The following is a 20,950-nucleotide window of genomic DNA, read 5'->3' as shown; positions in this document are numbered from 1 at the left end:
AATGGTCTGAACACAGTGTTGTGAATGCTTTGCTGTTTGCTTGTAAACACACTACGCCTGCTCAGTGGTTCAGATGGTTCAATCATGACAAAATGGAAGATGAATGAAATGCTTGCACTATGGTGTTCCACCAGCCATAATTCTGTTATTTAATCTTTGATCATTCATGTTAAAATGTTATTTTTGTGAATTTTTTTTTTTTAAAGACTGCATCAGGTGTCCGATTACATCAGCTTGTGCTTATTTTTAAAAGAACATAAGGAATGTTGATATGGCAAACTTTATTTTTATGAAATATATAGTTGCATTTAGGAAATGAATAAAAGTTGGATTTGTATTTTAATCAAACGCATCATTTCCATTATTGACCTTAAAAATGAACTGATAAATTATATAAATTAACTTATTTTGTGAAATTCAAGTAGAGAGACAAGCACATATCCCTAATACATAATGTGGTTCTCCTGCATCTGCAGAGTTTGGCTTTCAGAAGAAAGCACAGTTCTTCTCAGGGGTTTTTGGCACTCACTCCTTAACAACGTTGGGTTTGAAGTCATGCTGGACGGCTTTTTTCAGCTCCTCTGCGTACATTTCATATCTCCCAGTCATCTGTGGAGAGATTCATATGTGTGAATGGCACACGGACACTACTATAGACTGTCCTGTTTCAATATCTATAGGATATGACTTTTGTCAAAGAGAATAAACCTCTCTGATGGTGATCATGATGAGATATCTTCCTGAAAGAAATGTACCGTATTGATTTTTATCCCACCTTGAAGTTCCATTTGTCAGCAACTTGGCGATTTAGGTTCAAGTCCAGCTCTGTCACCAGGAGGCCATCGCGGGTTCTGGATAATCCTGGGGATCTGCTGCCATCAGGAGCAGCTACGTAGCTGGAGCCATAAAAGTGGCCTAAGTCATGGTGCGCTACGGATAAGGCAAATCAGAAATCATATAATAAATGCACACCTACATTCAAAAGTTTGGATTCAGTAAGATTTTTTTGGGGTGATTTTAAAAGAAGTCACTTATGCTCACCAAGGCTACATTTATTTGATCAAAAACACTTAAAAAAAGGAATATTGTGAAATATTATTACAATTTAAAATAATAGTTTTCTATTTTAATGTATGTTAAAATGTAATTTATTCCTGTGATGGCAAAGCTGATGATTTGCTGCTCAAGACACATTTCTTATTATTATCAGTGTTGAAAACAGTTGCGCTTATTACTATTTTTGTAGAAATGGATAAAAAAAATTTTTAGTATTCTTTGATAAATAGAAAGTTCAAAAGAACAGCATTTAATTGAATTAGGAACATTTTTGCAATATTGTAAATGGCTTTGTCACTTTTGATTAATGTGTAATAAAAGTACTAATTTCTTAGGCTATATTACTGACCCCAAACTTATGAATGGTAGCGTAAGTTTACTAACTACAAATCAACATTTGATCCCAAATGACCCATTTTGGCATAGTTTTTTCTGTTTTTTTTTTTCTGTTTATGTTTATTAACTCAGCTACACATCAGTTTAAACTATTTTCTCATGTCCCAAATTTTGCTAACAGGGTTGCAAAACATGCAAACCTCAAAGAAAATTTATGAAAAATAATACAACAATACAATATCTAGTTTCATCTCCTGAGGCTGACATTCAACAAGGTTAAGCATCTCATTTCACTGATCATGTTGGGAAAGAAAAAATAGTTAATTATTAAGTAGTTTTAGACTGTATTTTGTACCCTATTCATGGAAACCTGTCCTCGTATATGTTTGTGGCGTATGTCTGTGTGACCCTGGTCATGTTACATGGAGGCTGTACATGCATGTAAAACAGCAGAGGGGGGTTTTGTGTTCAGGTGAAAGGCTTATGCAACAGTAATGAGGGCTGAAAGTGAGAACAGAGCCTGACAGACCAGAACTTTAGGAACACGACACCTATGAACAAGGTCCCTTGTCCTCAGCCTGTCACCGACACAGATGCTATTGACAGACAGATACGCAGATCCTTTATATGCTGACACACAGCAACACTAAGGCTATGGGAAAGAGCCAGCTGTATACTGACAGGAAGTATCTTTAGGCTTTTCACCCAAATTGAATTACTAGGGTGAGAGTGCCATCTATGAGTGACTTATGAGAAATGCACTTGCACTAAATGTCTTCATTACACCGCAACCATGCTATGTAAACACTATTGTTCAAAAAGTTTGGGGTCGGTAATGTTTTTGAAAGAAGTCTCTTATGCTCTCCACGGCTGCATTTATTTGATCAAAAATACAGTAAAAACTGTAATATTGTGAAAATGATTACAATTTAAATAATATATTTTAAAATGTAATTTATTCCTGTGATGGCAAAGCTGAATGTTCAGCATCATTACTCCAGTCTTCAGTGTCACATGATCCTTCAGAAATCATTCTAATATGCTGATTTTCTGCTCAAGAAACATTTCTTATTATTATCAATGTTGAAAACAGTTGTGCTGCTTAATACTTGTAATGGAAACCAATTTTTTACAGGATTCTAGAATTTTTTTAAGCAAAAAAATACACATAAATACACAAAATAAAAGAAACAAGCCCACATACGCAGATACATGCACATGCACAAACTAAATGGATACCTTTCTTTCCATCTCCAGATGTGAACTCATTCTTGAAATACTCCTGGAAAAGAGAGATCTACGTCAAGACTCGAAGAATCAGGTCGCTTCTGCGCAGAAATCATCAGTAGAGGGCAGCAGAAAACACATATCTGAACATCCAACGCTTTATGAGAGGCACTGCATAACAGTCTGTCCAAATAACTGCCAATTTAAAGATAATTGGTTTACTGTATCTAACTCTGAGAATAAAAGTCATCCCTCTAAGACATTATAACCGCTAACAGAGACCAGACTCTACAGAGCCACAGAAAAAAAGGCACCGCTCAACTTGTTTTTTCATCTGTGTAATGTTATTTGCAGTTTGGCTTATAATCCTGGTTAAATTATTAGCATGTGCTTATCTAATCTTATTAGAATATATATAGTTTCCTTTAGCTGTGGTTGTGATATTATCACAGTATGCGCGTAGTTAGGGTAAACAGGATATGGCAATCTCTGTGTGTATTTTAGACTCAAAAGCGTCTATTGGGTCATTTATGTCATTTTTAAACTTGTTTAAACAATTTTTGGCACAATTATAGGACAACAGGTGGCACATACCGTTCCCACCCGGTTGATGGCACAGGTGAAGCAGTGGTTTGCGATGGCTGCATTTCTGGCCTCAATCGACCACATTGGTTCACTGTAACACAAAACCTGCATCAGCATGAGGGAATACGGGCTCTGCGTCTTTCCCATGAGAAGACAGCGGTACAACACCATACCTGAGCAATCCAACTGTGGCCGAGGGGTTAAAGATGATCTCAGCCCCATGTATGCTGTACATTAACCAGTTGAGAGGGTGGTGTCGGCCGTAACAGATGTTAACAGCGATTTTTCCAAACTGTGTCTGGAATACAGAGTGGCCGGTGTTGCCTTCCATGTAATATGTCGACTAGGAAGAATGAAAAAGAGTCAGTTTAAAAGATGATTTAGGGAAATGCAACTTCAGTGCCATGCAGAAAAGCAGCACTTCATACATTAGAATCAGTAGGCTTTAATACACTCGTTAATATTTCTTTAACCCTTTGATGCATTCAAATCGGCATGAAACTGAAGTTGCGATAGTCTTTTCTTCCCTGTGTGACTGTACATTCGAGTGAAACGGCTTCTCAAACAGGAAAAAATGTAGGACTGGATTTGATTTTGTCCATTGGGAATTGATTGGATTGCTGGATTATTGTGGATTGCTATATGGCAAGCCGTTTTATCTTAAATTGTACCCAGCTTTACTCGTCGTAATTGCATTTTTACAAGTAAGAATTCAATTTGAGAGCTCTACAATTCAGTTCTTACTAGTAGCAATTCCAATTAGAGAGCTCTACAAATTAATTTTTACTAGTCATATGTCTCCATTGACTTCCATTCATTTTTAATTACGTAAGCTCTACAACTGAATTATTACTAGTAACAATTCTAATTGGAGAGCTCTCTAATTCAGTTGTTACTAGTAAGAATGCAATTGCAGAGCTCTTTAATTCAATTACAGAGCTCTGCAATTATACATATCTTTAATTCGTTGTTTTACTAGTAAAAATTCAATTAGAGAGCTCTGTAATTGCATTCTTACTAGTAAGAATGTAACTGTAGAGCTCTCTAATTGGAATTGTTACTAGTAATAATTGAATTGTAGAGCTCTCTAATTGGAATTCTTACTAGTAACAATTCAATTGTAGAGCTCCGTAATTAAAAATGAATGGAGGTCAATGCTGCCGTGCAAAGGCAAAAGACCGTAACTTCGTTTTTGGTTGAAAATGAGTTATTTATATTTTTGGTACATTCAAGACCTTCTTTATCATGTGGATAAGTATCTTGAATCAATTCCGTTTTTTTTTTCGAGAAAATAATGATTTGTCTTAACAGTAACTTCCAAAAGCCCATGAGAAACCAAGGCAGAACACCGTAACATCAGTTACCGCTCTTTAGCTTTGTTTTGGAACGCTCAAATTACGAGTTACGGTGCTCTGCCTTTGTTTAGCCGCGCGTCAATATGAAGTTACTGTGCCAGTGTTCAATCAAATAATGCTACCTACCAGATTGTACGGTTATCTGCCTTTGTTTTAATGTCCAGTAAAATTAAAATTACGGTGTAGCCTGTGTACTTTGTACAGCTGCCATCAGTCGCTCTAACTTCTGATGTCCTCAGAGCGGTCAGAACATTTAGTATGGTCTGCTCCATCGACAAACGTGCGATATCGATCGCGAAGGATTAATGCAGAGTTGACAGAAAAACGTTACACATTGCCGTATCAGATGAATACAACCCAGAATTAAAGCTCGGCAAACTAGCTGGCAGAGTGCCAAAACTTCGCCTTCATCCCCCCCCTAAACGCGGTCGAGTCAACGCTGGACTACCGGTAATAGGAGGTATTTTGTCATGTCAAATGTATTAATAATGCCATCAGAATGCAACCAAAGCACAGGATAGCAATAAGTAGATGGCTATAAATAATTGCAAATCATACAAAATAAATGCCATGATCACTAGATTTTATACAGGTACGTACTATAATGATTTTGTTAATGGTGATCAGCAACTAAATATTGATAATGTGGAAGTTACTGCCTTTTGCCTTGGCATGACTTCTCACTTTTTGCTGACAATACAAAGGCAGAGTACAGTAACTTTAAAATAGTGGTCAAAAGTCAAGTTTGAGCTCAAGATTTTTTTATGTATATAATTTCCATTACTAAAACATCTATTTGCCAGATTTCCAGTGTCCTACCTATAATTAATTTGGCGGGACAACAAAAAATCTTTAAAGTCATTTTTCTCAGTTCCACACTCTAGCGACTTAAGGTCTTTTGCCTTTGTAGGGCAGTATGGAGACATATGACTAGTAAAAATTAATTTGTAGAGGTCTCTAATTGGAATTGTTACTAGTAAGAATTGAATTAGAGAGCTCTGTAAATGTAATTATTACTAGTAATAATTGAATTAGAGAGCTCTCTAATTGTAATTGCTACTAATAAGAATTGAATTGTAGAGCTCTCAAATTGAATTCTTACTTGTAAAAATGCAATTACGACGAGTAACGCTGGGTACAATTTAAGCTAAAACGGCTTGCCATATTGCTATTGCTTTGAAAATATGCATATTAAGACGCAGCCACTGCCTTTATGAATAAAGTAGCCAACAGATTTGTTCAAAAATCAATACTACTGTGCATTTCTTGGAGACACACAGTTGATTCTCTTGTGAATTTGTTTCACTATTTTTGATGGCGGAGTAAAATGCATAAATGAACTTTAAATATTATGTCTGAAAACAGTAAATTACTCAATAGTGTGTCTTGTTTATTAAACTGTTGTATAAAAGCAATATCAGCAGGAGTATCTACAGCATTCAGAAATTATCTTTTGTAATAAAATTGCTAATGCAAAGCCATTCTGATCTAGGTTTAGACTATAATTTCTACAATATATTTTTTTGTTACAGGCAGGACATTCTTTCAAATATTTGAACTAGTCCGACCAGATATGATGTATTCTGATCAATACTATTTAGTGCAAGGGAGAATTACCAATATTTTTCTACTAAACGTTAATCTCTGAGCGACTGCCACTAGGGGGCGAATGCAGCAATTTATTGTATGCGAATGTCAGAAATAGTGGAAAGGCGGCTATATAGATTACCACAAAATAACGCACAATTTTTTTTTTCCGCATTGACGGCATGCGTTTGGACGTCCAGCAACTATGTAAAGATAGCATGAAAGATAATCTTATGTTTTAACAGTATTGACAGTGTATGTGATATCTGTACACCCGCTTCTGAAAAGGCCATAGCTCACCAAAATATACCGTATGTTGTATTTTGAATTGTGGCCACCGTTTGTGATGCAAGCATAAATTCATGCAGGTGATGCAGCATGAAAATTCATGCAGGCTTAAGCTGGACTTAACTGGAGTTCACTGTAAAAATGTATATATGATCAATAAGTTATGAAAACATATGTTTTTACATTGCTTTAACTCATCAAAATAAGTAAAGCAATTTTCAACTTTTATATTACACTAATTTTTTTATGTATTTTACGTTGAAATGGCTTAAACATCCAAGTTGATTGTACTTAAAAAATTAGGCAGCAATTTTTTTTTAACAGTGTTTATGTGTAAACCTTTTAAACATATCTGATGCTAATCAGCATGCCATCAAAATTCTCCTTCATTTAACTGAAAACAACAGAATAGAGCCGTCTCTGCCATCTGGTTCCTGCAGTTACACTTGTGTTCCAGGAAAAGAAAGTGGGCACATTTCCTGTATTGAGCATTATCACAGTGTGGAATGGATCAAAAGAACAACTGATAAACAGCACAGCAAGGGAGAAATCAACCACTTAAAGTGCCACGGATCATGTAGTGCAGATACACACGCACACACACTCGTTTAACCCGGAGGTGAAAAATGACACCCAACATGCTGGAACAAATCTCTGAAAAGAAGAATTTCTAAAGTGGCTGTACTGGACAACTTTTCAGGTATCCAATATGATTTAGACATACAGTACCCACGCAGCAGCACAAAATACTGATAAATATGTACAGTAAAGGTCCGAAAATCAGAGTTTTTTTTAATCACTTAAAACTGGAAATAAAAAGAAAGCATGGGATTTCAAAAACATTAACATAAAACGAATAAGAGATTCTGTACTATTTCTGTCACTATTCAAATAAGTAATTTTGAGACACCTTTGTACAGATGAACAGATGTCCTTTCTATTGAATCTCAAGATGCTCTTTGGATCATTCTCGAGAATGTTGGAGAACATGTTGGATATTCAACAAGAATTCATGCAGCTCGAGTGCCGCTGTCACAAATATACATTCTGACATTTTCCTTTTAATATAATATATTTTAATACAATAACAATGCAATAATGTTTTTTTTAATAAATAAAAAAATGCAAAAATGCATTTTCACTAATGATCTCAGACTTTTGGACCTCAGTGTATTAAAATTGAATTTATAGCTTACTTAACTCATGTAAGCTTAATGTAAATAGGTGATGAGTGATGACACTCTATTGATGTAAATATAGAGTGTCACTGTAGCTGTGTTGTGTCACACTGACAGTTGTTTGGCTGTTATGCAGAGGGTGACACCGACCTCGTTGAAGTCTCCCACACGTGGAATGTGATTCTTCCGTGATTTGCCCAGAACATGGCCATTATTGGACACCACCACTGCCGTGTTCCACAATGTTCCACCGTGGATCTCATCTCTCTCCAAAATGGGAGACACCACCACCAAGTTGTATTTTTTGGCCAGCTAGAAAAAAATAAAAAATCAAGCACAAATAGTTTCAGCATTAGCAGGAATGGCTGCTGAAAGCGGAACATAGCAGGGTGGTCGCACTACATGACATTTTTTCCACATTAAATCACTTTGTCTTGTCATAAAAATGCCAAATTCATCTCTGTGATAGAATTTCTTGTTTTATGTATTTTATTCTGCATGTTAGTCACAACACATGACTGATTTGGTTGACAATAGTTTTTCAAATACTAATAAGCAGTGAGGCAGTCTTTTTAAACATTAATAAAATGTTAAAATATTTTCATATTTCATATTTTAGTATAGACATTTAATATTAGCGTTTTAGGTATAAGAAAAGCGCAATATAAATAAAATGTATTATTATTATTACTTAATAGAGTTAATATAGCCTACTTTTATAATTTTATACTTTTATAATAGGTTAATATAGTTTTATTTCCAAGAACTTCATTATTTTAATGAGGCTTTTTTCTTCATTATGATATCAGGACAGTAGTATCACCCTGACTTTTTTATGCTGATGGAAAAAAAAATAATAATAATTTTAATACGGAAATTAACCATACTCATCATAGTGTAGAACAGTTTTATTTTAGTATTGTTTATTTCATATTAATTTAATTAATTCAGAAAACATTCTCATTGTAGAGGAGGTATATTCAAGTCATTTTTTTATGAACAAACTGTATTTTTGAAGAAGTTAATAAACATTGACAAAAATATTCTTAATTTTTGCCATAATCTCTAGTGATCTTGGAGAACCTGCATGATGAAAAAATGCAATTGAACAATATTAACAGGAAAGTGAAAAAAAAAAAAAACACATATATTTGCACAAGGATATAGGACATATTTGCAAAAGGATAGATGCGGTTCCTCTGTAAACAGTCAAAGGCCACGTAATTCCTCAGAGCTCAGTGTCAGAAGATTCCACAGTTACGTGCTGCAGTGCTCATCGTCTGTGGCTCTCGCCGTGGTCAGAACGTCCCCGTCCCCTCTGTGGGCTTAACCTCCTGCTACTTCCATTAACAAATCAGCAGCCTCAAAGCAGCTGCACAGCACCGCACCAGTTAAAACAAACATGCGCTATATCAAAACTAACTCCCTTCGCAATAGGCACAAGGGAATAAAACAATTCGGTCCATGCTGCTAATAGAAATACAGCCTCGTCTTGAGTTTCAGGAGTGAACAAATAATTAATTTGGGGACTGAGGTTAAATATTTGAGTGTATAACTAAAGATCAAGATGATGCTTGATAGCAAAGGATGAGTGTAACGTTTATGAAGACATCCATTTATTCAATTCTTACCTGAATACAAAAGCGTGTGGTGAGCCCGTCCTCGGCCGATTCGGCAAACTCTGTCCAGGGCTCCCTCTCTCGTGTGCAAAACGCAAAAGGCATTGCTAAGGGCGGAGGACATGAGAGGAGACAGGAGAGAAAGTGATGCTTATTTTTTTTTTTTTTCCTAAAAGATTTCATTAGAACTGATTTTTATTTATGAGAGTTTTAATCTGTCGAAATTGATTCTCCTTGGTGTCCAATAAAATTTTGTTTTCCTTGCTAAGAGGGAGGATGAGAAGTACAGTGGAAAGGTTTATGGTCTTGTTTTTCATTAGCAGTTGTTGTTTTGTTTAGAGCACGGCGAAATGATTATTGTTTACATGGCATTTTTTAACGACTACTAACAAAGCAAACATGCTTCATAGATTTGCATGGAAACACAGGAAATCAGAGCCAAGAGGTCAAAGGTTTACATGGGGTGGTGGTTAAGGGGGTTCAAACCTGGGCAACAGGGCCTATTTGGACCCAAAGGGACTGAATGACCTTTGGGATGCCTAGAGAGTTTATCATTGGAGCATGAGACTCCTTTTCATCAGGAAGCATCCCTACAGCACGCCACGGCCAACACAAACAGACAAACTGTGAGCGCAGCTTAAACTTCGTCACTACGGCCCTGCTGCGCTCTGCTGATGTAAACCAGATTCTGCTGATGTCTTCACGGGCATCTTACATCAATGAAGGTCAAGAAGCCTTCCCATCCTATTCGCTCTGTTCATAAATAAGCACATTCATTTCCTTGAGGACAACAGGAAATGGTTTATAGATACTCATAGAATTAAAACAAGTAATATTTCTGACTGAATATGGGTAGTTAGTCATGTGTCGAACAGTGTCTTGCAGAGTGACATGCTATATTTAATTTAAAATTATTTGTAAAATACTTTTAAATTCATTTATAATTATCACACATGTAGATTTGACATGAATGATGTTTTAAAAACATTTTTTGTCAACTATGAATGTGTTTCAGCATGTTTTTGAAATTACAGTAGAGCTGATTTTTTTAACGAAGTGTATGATAAAATATATTTAAAGTTATTTAACCAAGAAATATGACATGAATTTCATATGACACCCGAGAGCTGTATATATTCCAGCTGCATCTTCGAAACAGTCGTGGATTCTGCAGAAAGGGAGCCAGTTGTCCGTGTGTATGTGCGTTTGTGCGCGTGTGTTTGTGTACTCACTCCAGGCTTCCTGGAAGCATACGATATTGACCCCACACATGGCCGCCACCTCTACCATCTCCCCCACACGCTTATGCAAAGCTGTGATCTGTGAAAGCAAAAGGAGAATACAATTCAAATTCAAATTAATAATGATAAATAGATGAAACTTGTTTTAGCACCTGGCCATTATATGTAGTGTGTACCTCTTTCTCTCACCTGTTCAAGCACAGGAGCATCAGTGGGTAGGACTATCTTGTTCTGAATCAGTCCCACGCGGACAGTTCTGGGTGGTCTGAGCTGTTCTGGAGAAGCCTCAAACACATAACCCTTCAGATCAAAATCTTGCTCCGCTGCAGCTTCTATTGCTCCCTGGGGAAGGCTGAGCTTCCTGAAATGCATTTATTGCAAAGCTGATTAACTGCTACACATTATGAAAATTTAAACAAATAGGGAAGATCGAGATTATTGTAGCCCAATGGCCAATAAATGCATGATACATTTTAAACTGGCCTCTCTCCTTCAAAATATGTTTTTCTTTTCAGTACGAATTAAATTATGTATTGAATTGTTATATTTGTAACAGCCTAATGATGTTCAAGTGTGCATCTTTTTTTCTTTAAAACGAAACGAAAACAATGAAAACGTTAAAAGTAGTTTCACTTACAACTATTATAGCGATATATAGTCAAATAAATCAGAGCATGTCAGTTTATATCAAATTCAACTCAATGACGTCATCGCTAAGCCCAGAGACCCCTTTTTTGTGTCCAAAGTCCACCATGAATCATTTACGCAGTTTCAGCCTTTACTGAATATCCAGTAACTAACCAATGAAACTGAAAACCTTCTAGCACATATGGACAAATGTTGTGAGTTAATCTCCTAAAGCGTTTCGGATGTAGGTTAGTTTCATAATACAGTAGGCCTATCCATTTAAACTAAAGTCAGCCGTCATCGCACGTCCCTCCATTCATGACTGAATTCTGGGGCGTGTAGTCTGCGTTTAGTAGTGTAAGTGCGGGTGACTCACTTCAGCTCTTTTCCGAACAGCAGTTTTCTGAGGGTCCTGAGTTCTGCCTCAGGTACATGTGCCTCCAGAATCTTCTCTAGCGATTCAAAGTCATTTCCAGACATCTTGAGCTGTCGTCCTCGTGCTCAGTCTGCAGAGAGAGTGAATTCACCTCGATTTGCTTTACTGTTTAACTAGCCCATTTCCAGATCTTATGCAATCGGTTCACGAGCAGAGGGTCCAAGTGATCACATATGGTTTGTTGTTACACTCTTCATATTTTACCATGTCACGACAGACCAGTTTTCAGTCAAAATCGTGTTACCTGTAGGCATTGTTTTCAAGCAATTTCTGCAGCTGTGCTGACATGCTTAGGGGGAGAGGGCCGGGGTAAGGTGAGCCAGTGGGTAAGTTGACACACTTAGGCTACCCTTTATCTTGGCAACCGTACACGTTTATTATCATGTGAACGTATATATTTTGTCATTTCTACCAGACTGTGAAAAGGAGATATGGGAAGAGTGGAAGAAACCAACCCATTTACTTTAAAAACTGTTTTTGGCTTTTCAAAGTAAAATTTTAGCATAACATAACAGTTGCATCAAAGCAAATTTGTCCAGGACTAAAAAATATTTAATGACCCTTATTGGTGATTTAGCAATGTATACAATCATGCAAATTATTTAGCTAAATATTAACCTGAATTGGTAAGCTATAGTTTTGTCCAAAATGGCAGCTACAGGGCAAAGTGAGCCAAATGATGTGGGGTAAATTGAGCCAGTGTTTTAACTTACCCCAAGGCACTTTAGTTAAAGGATAATTCTGGTATTTAGCACTTTGAGTCTCTTTTCTGGTTTGTTTTGGATGAAGTGGTGGACACAGAAATTTTGACTCATTTAGAATCGCCTTTGACCGCTTCAGAGTGGATGGCTACCGGCATGCACGAACATGTCCTTAAAACAACCCTTAAAGGAGAACTCCGGTCAATTTTAACATTGAGCTCATTTTTTTGTACATTTGGAGTGCTGTCAATACAGAGAACAACGACAAAAATCGGTGTTGCCTACACCGAGTTATTCTATTTTTAAAATTTGCACCCTGTTGACTTCAATGGGGCAAGTACTAAACCTGCTTTTAGCCTCTTAACATCCTTGATGTGTCATTACAAGTGCACAGAAAATGTGAGTGATTCCTTCTGAGTGAACACGAGTGAATCTGACTGCAGTAGATGTGAAAGATATGTATAAAAACGATGTTATTTCAGCCAGCGAAAATACCTGTTTACATCCTGTTTTTCGGTAGAAGTCCAAAGTAGTCGATTGCCGAGTTCACGCGCATTGGTTTAGTTACCTATGATCACGCGCGTGAACTCGGCAATCGACTACTTTGGACTTCTACCGAAAAACAGGATGTAAACAGGTATTTGCGCTGGCTGAAATAACATCATTTTTATCCATATCTTTCACATCTACTGCAGTAAGATTCACTCGTGTTCACTCAGAAGGAATCACTCACATTTTCTGTGCACTTGTAATGACACATCAAGGATGTTAAGAGGCTAAAAGCAGGTTTAGTACTTGCCCCATTGAAGTCAACAGGGTGCAAATTTTAAAAATAGAATAACTCGGTGTAGGCAACACCGATTTTTGTCGTTGTTCTCTGTATTGACAGCACTCCAAATGTACAAAAAAATGAGCTCAATGTTAAAATTGACCGGAGTTCTCCTTTAACGTTCGTTTTCAAAACTGTGTACTCACCGAGTGGTTAGTGGTGTTCGTTGATGATTAAAAACAAATATATCGGCGCAATGTATGATTTCAATCCGTGCTATTTGCTATAGTGGAACTATTTTTTCAGATACCTCACAACCGCGTATAAACTTCCACTCGATATTTGAGTCTGAAGCGCAGTAATATCAACGAGCAATGAGTCCTCCAACAGAAATCAATGAGATTTTACAAAATGCCAAATAAAACACGACAGAAACTGTATTTCGCTACGCTACTTGTTTTGGAACATCAACAAACACCACTAACCACTCGGTGAGTTGCACAATTTTGAAAACGAACGTTAAGGGTTGTTTTAAGGACATGTTCGTGCAAGCCGGTAGCCATCCACTCTGAATCGGTCAAAGACGATTCTAAACGAGTCAAAAAGTCGAGACAGGACCCATCGTCAAAATTTCTGTGTCCACCACTCTAGTTCATCCAAAACAAACCAGAAAAGAGACTCAAAGTGCTAAATACCGGAATTATCCTTTAAATTAAATATCTGAAGTATAACCTGGTATAATGTAAATATAATTTTGTGCAACTGATTTAAATCATCTTTTTTTTCTTTCTTTCTTTTTTGATAGGAACAATGTACAAGTACACCAAATCCTTCTCTAATAAGAACCATAAGCTGGTTGTATGCTATACATATCTTTCGACCTGTAGTCCCTAATGGCCTAACATGTTTGACATTGCAGAAAAACTAGGGCTATCAAACGATTAATCGCGATTAATCGCATCCAAAATAAAAGTTTGTTTTTACATAATACATGTGTGTGTACGGTGTATAATTATTTTCTATATATAAATACACACACATGCATGTATATATTTAAGAAATATCTGCATGTATATACTGTGTATATATATATTTATATTAATTTATATTATATATAAATATTTTACATATAAATAACACATTTTCTTAAATATATATATGCATGTGTGTGTATTTATATATAGAAAATAATTATACTCCGTACACAGACATAAATTATGTAAACACAAACTTTTATTTTGGATGCGATTAATTGTTTGACAGCCCTAAGAAAAACTACCATGCCAACTAAGAACCTTTTTGACTACAATGTTTATTAGTTTCAGTGATATTTATTCATTCTAATTCTAATTTAGTTTTTATTTAATTTTTCTCGACAAACTCTGTTTAGTCTGTTTTTGGGAAGGTTAACTACAACTTTGGTGTTCAATATATTGTTTTAGAAATAGAAACAATTAAAGATATTGAAATTTTAACTTCATTTGGTTGGTTTTATGTTGTTTAAGTTAGCTTTAAGAAAAAAAAAAAAAAAAACTAACTGCAAAATAGTGAAATGTGAAATTATTCACATGCAGGTTTGATTCAGATTCAGATGGTGCAACTTACCCCGACCTGGATAAATTGAGCAACAGGAACATCATTTTTATAAGAAGCCATTTTTAGAACCCTTCGCCATAGATTTATTCTGATCATTTAAAATGATAGAAAACATCCCGAAATTCTCACCTCAGAATACATCTCTTTCCCTCTTCCCCTACTCCTCCTCTCTCATGCTGAGATCACCAAAATTCACCCAAAAATCTATATGGTTTAATGTGAATAATTATCATACAGTATTATACATGTTTGGTATCATTTGAAATGTCTCAGTGCGACTGGTACAAATGTCTCATTATCAAAGAAGTAAACTATATATTTAAAATGATTACATTAAGATATTATGAGGAAATTGTATAGGCCTACTTTAAAAACATGTATTTGTCACATGACCATTTAAAATTAACAAAATAATGCTGAAAAATAAATTTAAAAAAGACTTTTCCTTACATTCATAAAACTCTTGTGTTGAACAAAGACAAATGTTTTAAGTTGTATCCCATTAAGTTATCTTAACTTAAATCTTAACCCCTAACACTACACACCATAACAGGCAGCTTTCGCAACCAATTGTAAAGACCTTTCAGCATGCCCATTACTCTGACCTGCAAATACTAGGGGGGATAATGGTTCTCGGTAAAAAAAATCTAACCGTGCTGTTCTCCACCCACTGTTCGGCACGCACTTGCTAAACTAAACTAATTAAAGCCTTGCCAATTTAAACATTTAGGCACAAGAAGACGTGAAAGGGAACTCGCGTGCGCTGTGAGAAGATTTGTGTGTGACGCTTGCACACCGAAAGCCGCGTCGCAGACAGCGCGCAAATATCAAAATTCCTGCTGTCTGATTATATGCATTGTTGTTTTACATTTCATTACTTTATTATATGTTTGTACCTTAAAACTACTGATAGATGCCTGAAAAACATGAAAAGCACTGTTTATTTTATTTATATTTGCTCTATTCTATTCATTTTATTATTTTTTCCCTGAATATAGCAAATATCGAAACCTTAAAAACCATTACCCTAAAAACGTGATAAAACCAAACCGTGAATTTTAAATCGTTTGAATCATTACACCCCTAGCCTACACTTGGACTTTAATTCAGTCTTCTGTGTTTCACGTGATCCTCCAGAAATCATTCTAAAATGCTGATTTGTTGCTTAAGAAACATTTGTATTGTTTATTATCAATGTTGAAAACATTGCTTAATACTTTTGTTGAGATGTTTTTTGATGAATAGAAAGTTCAAAAGAACAGCATTTATTTGAAATAGAAAAATGTTCTAACGTTATAAATGTCTCTAATGTCACGTTTTTATCAATTTAATGCATCCTTTTTTTTTTTTTTTAAATAAAAGTAATAATTTCTTTAAAAACGGTTTTGAATATACTCAAATATACGGTTCAATATACCGATCATACCAGTTGAATATACCGGTTGAATAACCGGTTAAATATACAGTTGAATATTGAATAAACAGTTTTGAATATACTCAAACAATATTTATTCTTCATATGATATAGATATAACAGAGGAGTAGCACAATGAATTCAATACAATTTTGACAACAGTGTTAAACATGGAAATAGCCAGAGCGTTTTCAGCTCCGAGCTGTTGTGATGGCTTTCTTAAAGTTGATAGCAGCTTTGATGCGGTTTTGACTGACTCCTCCCCTTTTAGATGCTCCACCCTTTCTATCCTTCTCCTTTGAAGGATTTGATAGTTTTCTCAGAATCTCTAAATTTAGCAGAAAGAAAATTTACATTAAACAATGAGCCAGCAACTACAACATAAAGACATTTATTCTAATATCCCTAACAAAAATGTACAATGTAAATAGTGAGCACCAAAAGAAATATTTCTACACATTGTGAAAACTGCTGTGATTAGTAAACATGCCAATGAATTGGATTTGTCACATAACAAAAGGAAGGGAAAAGGAAGCAATCGCTGTTTTTCTTGATACTAATTTCTCTGTAAACTGTTGTACTAAATTGAATGAGAGAAATATAGAAGCATTGCCTGCTAGCTCAGGGTAACTTGTGCCAAAGTCATACACTGCAGAATACTTAGGACCTTCACTGCCTTCACCTCCTGCACAAGAAAACAGTGTTTTTACTGATTTTCCTCACAGTTGTTGTGGTATCTGTTGTTGAAGTGGATAAGTGGAAACTCACGTGACACACGTAATGGAATATAGCTCTCTCTCTCCTTCAGCAAACTGCAGACGAGGTCTGTGCTCTGTGCTCTCTCTGCCAAGTTCACCAGCTCTCCCGTCCTGTCCATCAAGTCCACAGTCTCTACAGAGAACACTTGTTTTTTAGATCTCCTACCTACACTAATGAGTCTGTTTAACTTCAAATTATCAGTTTGTGAGCGAGTTTCTGATTTTTAGTGTTGCTTGGAGTTAAAACAAACCCCAAACTGGTAGTGGGTTTTACACAGACAGACACAACTTGTATCATGTAGGCTACTTCAAAACATGTAAGAATCCAATTAATGATTCTTGTACTAAACTTTTAGGTAACCGAATTCATCTTCCCTGTCAACCCATGTTTGACTTGAGCTGAAGCTAACTTTGATTTACCTTGGGGATCCAGATTGCATTTTTCTTTAATACAGTGGATGAAGTTTATAATCTTGCAATTTAGGTTCAGTATCTCTTCTCTTCCCTCTGTAAGAAACATGAAAACATTGAAAACACAAAAATAAAGGAGATCTAAAAAAGATCTAAAAAAGATCTAAAAAAGTATAATATATATATACACAAACACACACACACAATTCAAAAGTTGTTTTTTTTTAAGGAATGAATTCCTTCATTCAGCATTAAATTGACATTTGTAATGTTACAAGGGATTTCTATTTTTTTTAATGCTGTTCTTTTGAACTTTCTATTGATTAAAGAATCTGTAAAGAAAAATATAACGTTTTCCAAAATATTATGCAGCACAACAGTTTTCAACATTGATAATAATACATCGGCATATTAGAATGATTTCTGAAGGATCATGTGACACTGAAGAAAATTCAGCTTTGCCATCACAGGAATAAAAAACATTTTAAAAATATATTAAAATAAAAGTTATTTTAAACGGCAATACTATTTCATATTACTGTTTTCCTGCATTATTGAATAAATAAATGCAGCCTGTGTGAACATTAGACTTCTTTCAAAAACATAAACAGACCAGATTAATGTAATAAACGCTGCATCCTGCACTTACCACCAAATATCACGGTAATGAACATCTCGGTCTTGAGATGCGAAGTTTTTAAGTGCTAAACTGCTCAGTACTCTCTCGGCAGCCTGCGGTAATGAACGAGTCTGTTCACACAGTAGGAAAATAAAAGGCAGTTAAATGTTGTTGACTACAGCCATACCTAGAGACAAAGCCCTGGTTTATGAGGAATGTTGAAAAGTTCTGAAGTTCTGAATATAATTGGCAGACTAGACTCAATGTAATCAGAATTTTATCCTGCTGTGCCACCACTGAACTATGGATGAACTCCCCTCCTGGCCTAGAATCTGCATTTCATAAACAACACTATATTACACGGGCTACATTATTCACTCTCTCACTCTCTTTTTCTGCCTCTCAATCTCTCTCTCACCCCCTTGAAAGGAGAAGAGAGAAAGGGTTCTTTTTATGAAGCAGACCAGTCTGATTAGTCTCCATGGAGTTAGTACACAGACAGACAGGTTCTTTGATACTTTGAAGTACTATTCCAGGACATGCAGCAGATCTATAGCCTTTTTCCCAGGACTTTAAACATAACAGTAACAGAACAGCAGCTATTTCGGTATTGGCTTGAGAGAAAGTTATGCCATAAGAAATTAGTCTTGAAGGACCAATAGGTTAGCAAACTTCATTAATTTAAATGTCTGTTGCAATTTTGTCCCTGCTAACTGCATGAACCTTGAGTGCAACTTCTACTGCTGGATGTCAGATGATCCATAAAAACAATCTGATTGTTTTACTCATGCTCTCAATTATCTCTGCTGAAAAAAAAAAAAAAAGAGTCCAGTTCTTTTTTTATCAAATCAAATGATTTGATCTGGTTTTATGAGTGGCATTATTAAAAAAGAGCAAATTAGTAACTGTGAGTTGAAGCTCTAATTTCTCATGGTAAGTTGAAATTTTTTGAAAGTCAATTTCTGTATAGATACATGCCTTCACAAAAAAGACATTTATACAGAAGATTTCTGTTTCAATTAAGTGCTGTTCTTTTGAACAGTCTATTCATCAACGGATCCTGAAAAATGTAGGCTATCACGGTTTCCACAAAAATAATAAGTTTCCATAAAAATATTAAACTGTTTTCAACACTGATAATAATACGAAATATACGTTTCTTGAGCGTCAAATCAGCATATTAGAATGATTTCTGAAGGATCATGTGACACTGAAGACTGGAGTAATGATGCTGAAAAATTCAGCTTTGCATCACATTTAAAATATATTAAACAAAGAAAACGGTTATTTTAAATTGTAATAATATTTCACAATATTACGTTTTTTTGCTGTATATTTGTTAAAATAAATTCAGCCACGACGAGGATAAGTGACTTATTTTTAAAACCTTAAAGGGTAACTCTCGCCAAATTGCAACCTAGGCTATTTTTGTTAATCTACCCGAATCAAACATTCGTGTAAAAGCATAAATAGAATGGAAACGCCACTTTTAAGTTTGACCGTATTTTCGTTTTCAGTCAAAATGCCTTTTGAATGGGAGTGCTAGGGGCACTACAATGATAGCATCAAAATCGCTATTTTTAAAACACTAAGGAGGCTCGACACAACATGAAACTGTGCTTGAAGTATCACCAGGGGCTCTACACATGAACTCGAGCACTGAGAACATTGTTTGTGTACACAAAGTTTACTAAAAATAAAGGTTTTGTACGGCTCACTTTATCAGTTAGTGTTTTCGGTGGCTGGAATTTGTCAGTCAAAAGTAGTCGATCTCCGAATGCAACGTAACATGAGGAGAGTAAAGATCTTGTTGCATTTGAAAATACGGTCAATCTTAAAAGTGGCGTTTCCATTCTAATTATGCTTTTACATGAATGTTTGACTCGGGTAGATAACAAAAATAGCTTAGGTTGCAATTTGGCGAGAGTTACGACCCCAAACTTTTGAACGGTTGTAGGCTACATTATAAAAAATCATCAGTTTACATTAATTTTTTCTTTCCTTTTCCATCATACTTTTAAAATTAAAATATTTTTTTCCCCCTTGGAAGATTGCTAATACACAACTCTGGCCAGAATAACAGCCGTTGAGACGCAAACAGCAACTTCCCCATGACAACACAAGCTTAAGTCATAAGCCCAGATTCCATTTATACCTAACACTGCTTTTCAGGAAGAAAAAAAAAATGTTATCAGTGTGTAAACATTATTAGCTTCATCAATAGTTATTTTCCACAACTTTAAATGTGATATGAAGCCCTCTATGAGCTTTAGGTCAAAGATGAGACCAATCAAACCTGTTTGCTTAGCTCAATAAAAGCTAAATGTATGCCAAAGGTTATAGGCCTACATCTACACATATCCTACTCACTCACGGCGCTCCCACAGTATGCCAATAGAGGCATATATAAATAGTTACTGCATCAAGAATACGGTATGTTTGAGGAACAAATTGCTATTGTTGAAGATCCAAAAGCTCCGCTGGCAGACATGGAGTTGAGCCCAGGAGTCATATTGGAGTTCATTAGGAGGAAGGGTGTGAATAGCCTACTGCATTTTCAGACGCATTAACATCCCTTTGTGTCAGCACACAATGAGCCTTTGTTTGCAATAACTCGAGATGGATTAGGCCTACTGTAGCCTGTTTTTGTGTAAAATCTGCCAGGAGCGCCAGATGAACCATACCGTGATTCAGTTCAAATCAAATGATTAAAACTGCCTGTAAACGATTCCATTTGAATCAGATGTGCTTAAAGTAAAGCTACCATTGATTTAATTTTTAAAACCTATAATCTATAAAACATATAATCTATACATAGCCTGTGTGATATCTACATGTCATATGTTGAGCTCAATTCAGAAAAAAATGTATACCCTAACTAGATATAGAAATCTCTTGAGATAAACTATTGCAGCCTTTTAACCTGGAATCTTTTGGGATTGGGAAATAGGCTGGGAAAAATACAATGTTAGGATTCATATAAGCCTTCAGCGGGTGATCGAGCACAACAGCCCAAGAGGAGGAATCTCCTGGGATGAGCACTTTATGTCTGGAAGGAAATTCGCAATTCATTTCACAGCTTGCTCTTAAAGCTATATCACACATTCGGCCAAATCGTTTAGGCCTACTAACTGATTACATTAACTT

At 35.7% G+C, this 20,950-nt stretch overlaps 2 protein-coding genes across 2 annotated transcripts; both read right to left on the bottom strand.

Moving 5' to 3' along the window:
• Positions 1-105: 105 nt before the first annotated feature.
• Positions 106-12,106, bottom strand: upb1 (ureidopropionase, beta). The gene is made up of 10 exons (XM_079897871.1): positions 11,476-12,106; positions 10,662-10,833; positions 10,464-10,551; positions 9,244-9,338; positions 7,763-7,924; positions 3,378-3,547; positions 3,214-3,295; positions 2,632-2,674; positions 776-930; positions 106-609 (listed from the first exon to the last, which is right to left on the bottom strand). The coding sequence occupies exons 1-10, from the start codon at positions 11,577-11,579 to the stop codon at positions 526-528; spliced, it is 1,155 nt and encodes a 384-aa protein (XP_079753997.1). The 5' UTR covers positions 11,580-12,106; the 3' UTR covers positions 106-525.
• A 3,658-nt stretch (positions 12,107-15,764) lies between these two features.
• Positions 15,765-19,649, bottom strand: c8h22orf15 (chromosome 8 C22orf15 homolog). Its single transcript, XM_079897110.1, has 5 exons — positions 17,834-19,649; positions 17,194-17,280; positions 16,784-16,906; positions 16,629-16,700; positions 15,765-16,343 (listed from the first exon to the last, which is right to left on the bottom strand). The coding sequence occupies exons 1-5, from the start codon at positions 17,856-17,858 to the stop codon at positions 16,207-16,209; spliced, it is 444 nt and encodes a 147-aa protein (XP_079753236.1). The 5' UTR covers positions 17,859-19,649; the 3' UTR covers positions 15,765-16,206.
• Between the last annotated feature and the right edge of the window lie 1,301 nt (positions 19,650-20,950).

This window comes from Squalius cephalus (assembly GCF_949319135.1).
Source record: "Squalius cephalus genome assembly, chromosome: 16".
In the NCBI taxonomy this organism is placed as follows: Eukaryota; Metazoa; Chordata; class Actinopteri; order Cypriniformes; family Leuciscidae; genus Squalius; species Squalius cephalus.
This window is presented reverse-complemented; position numbering and strand designations above follow the sequence as displayed.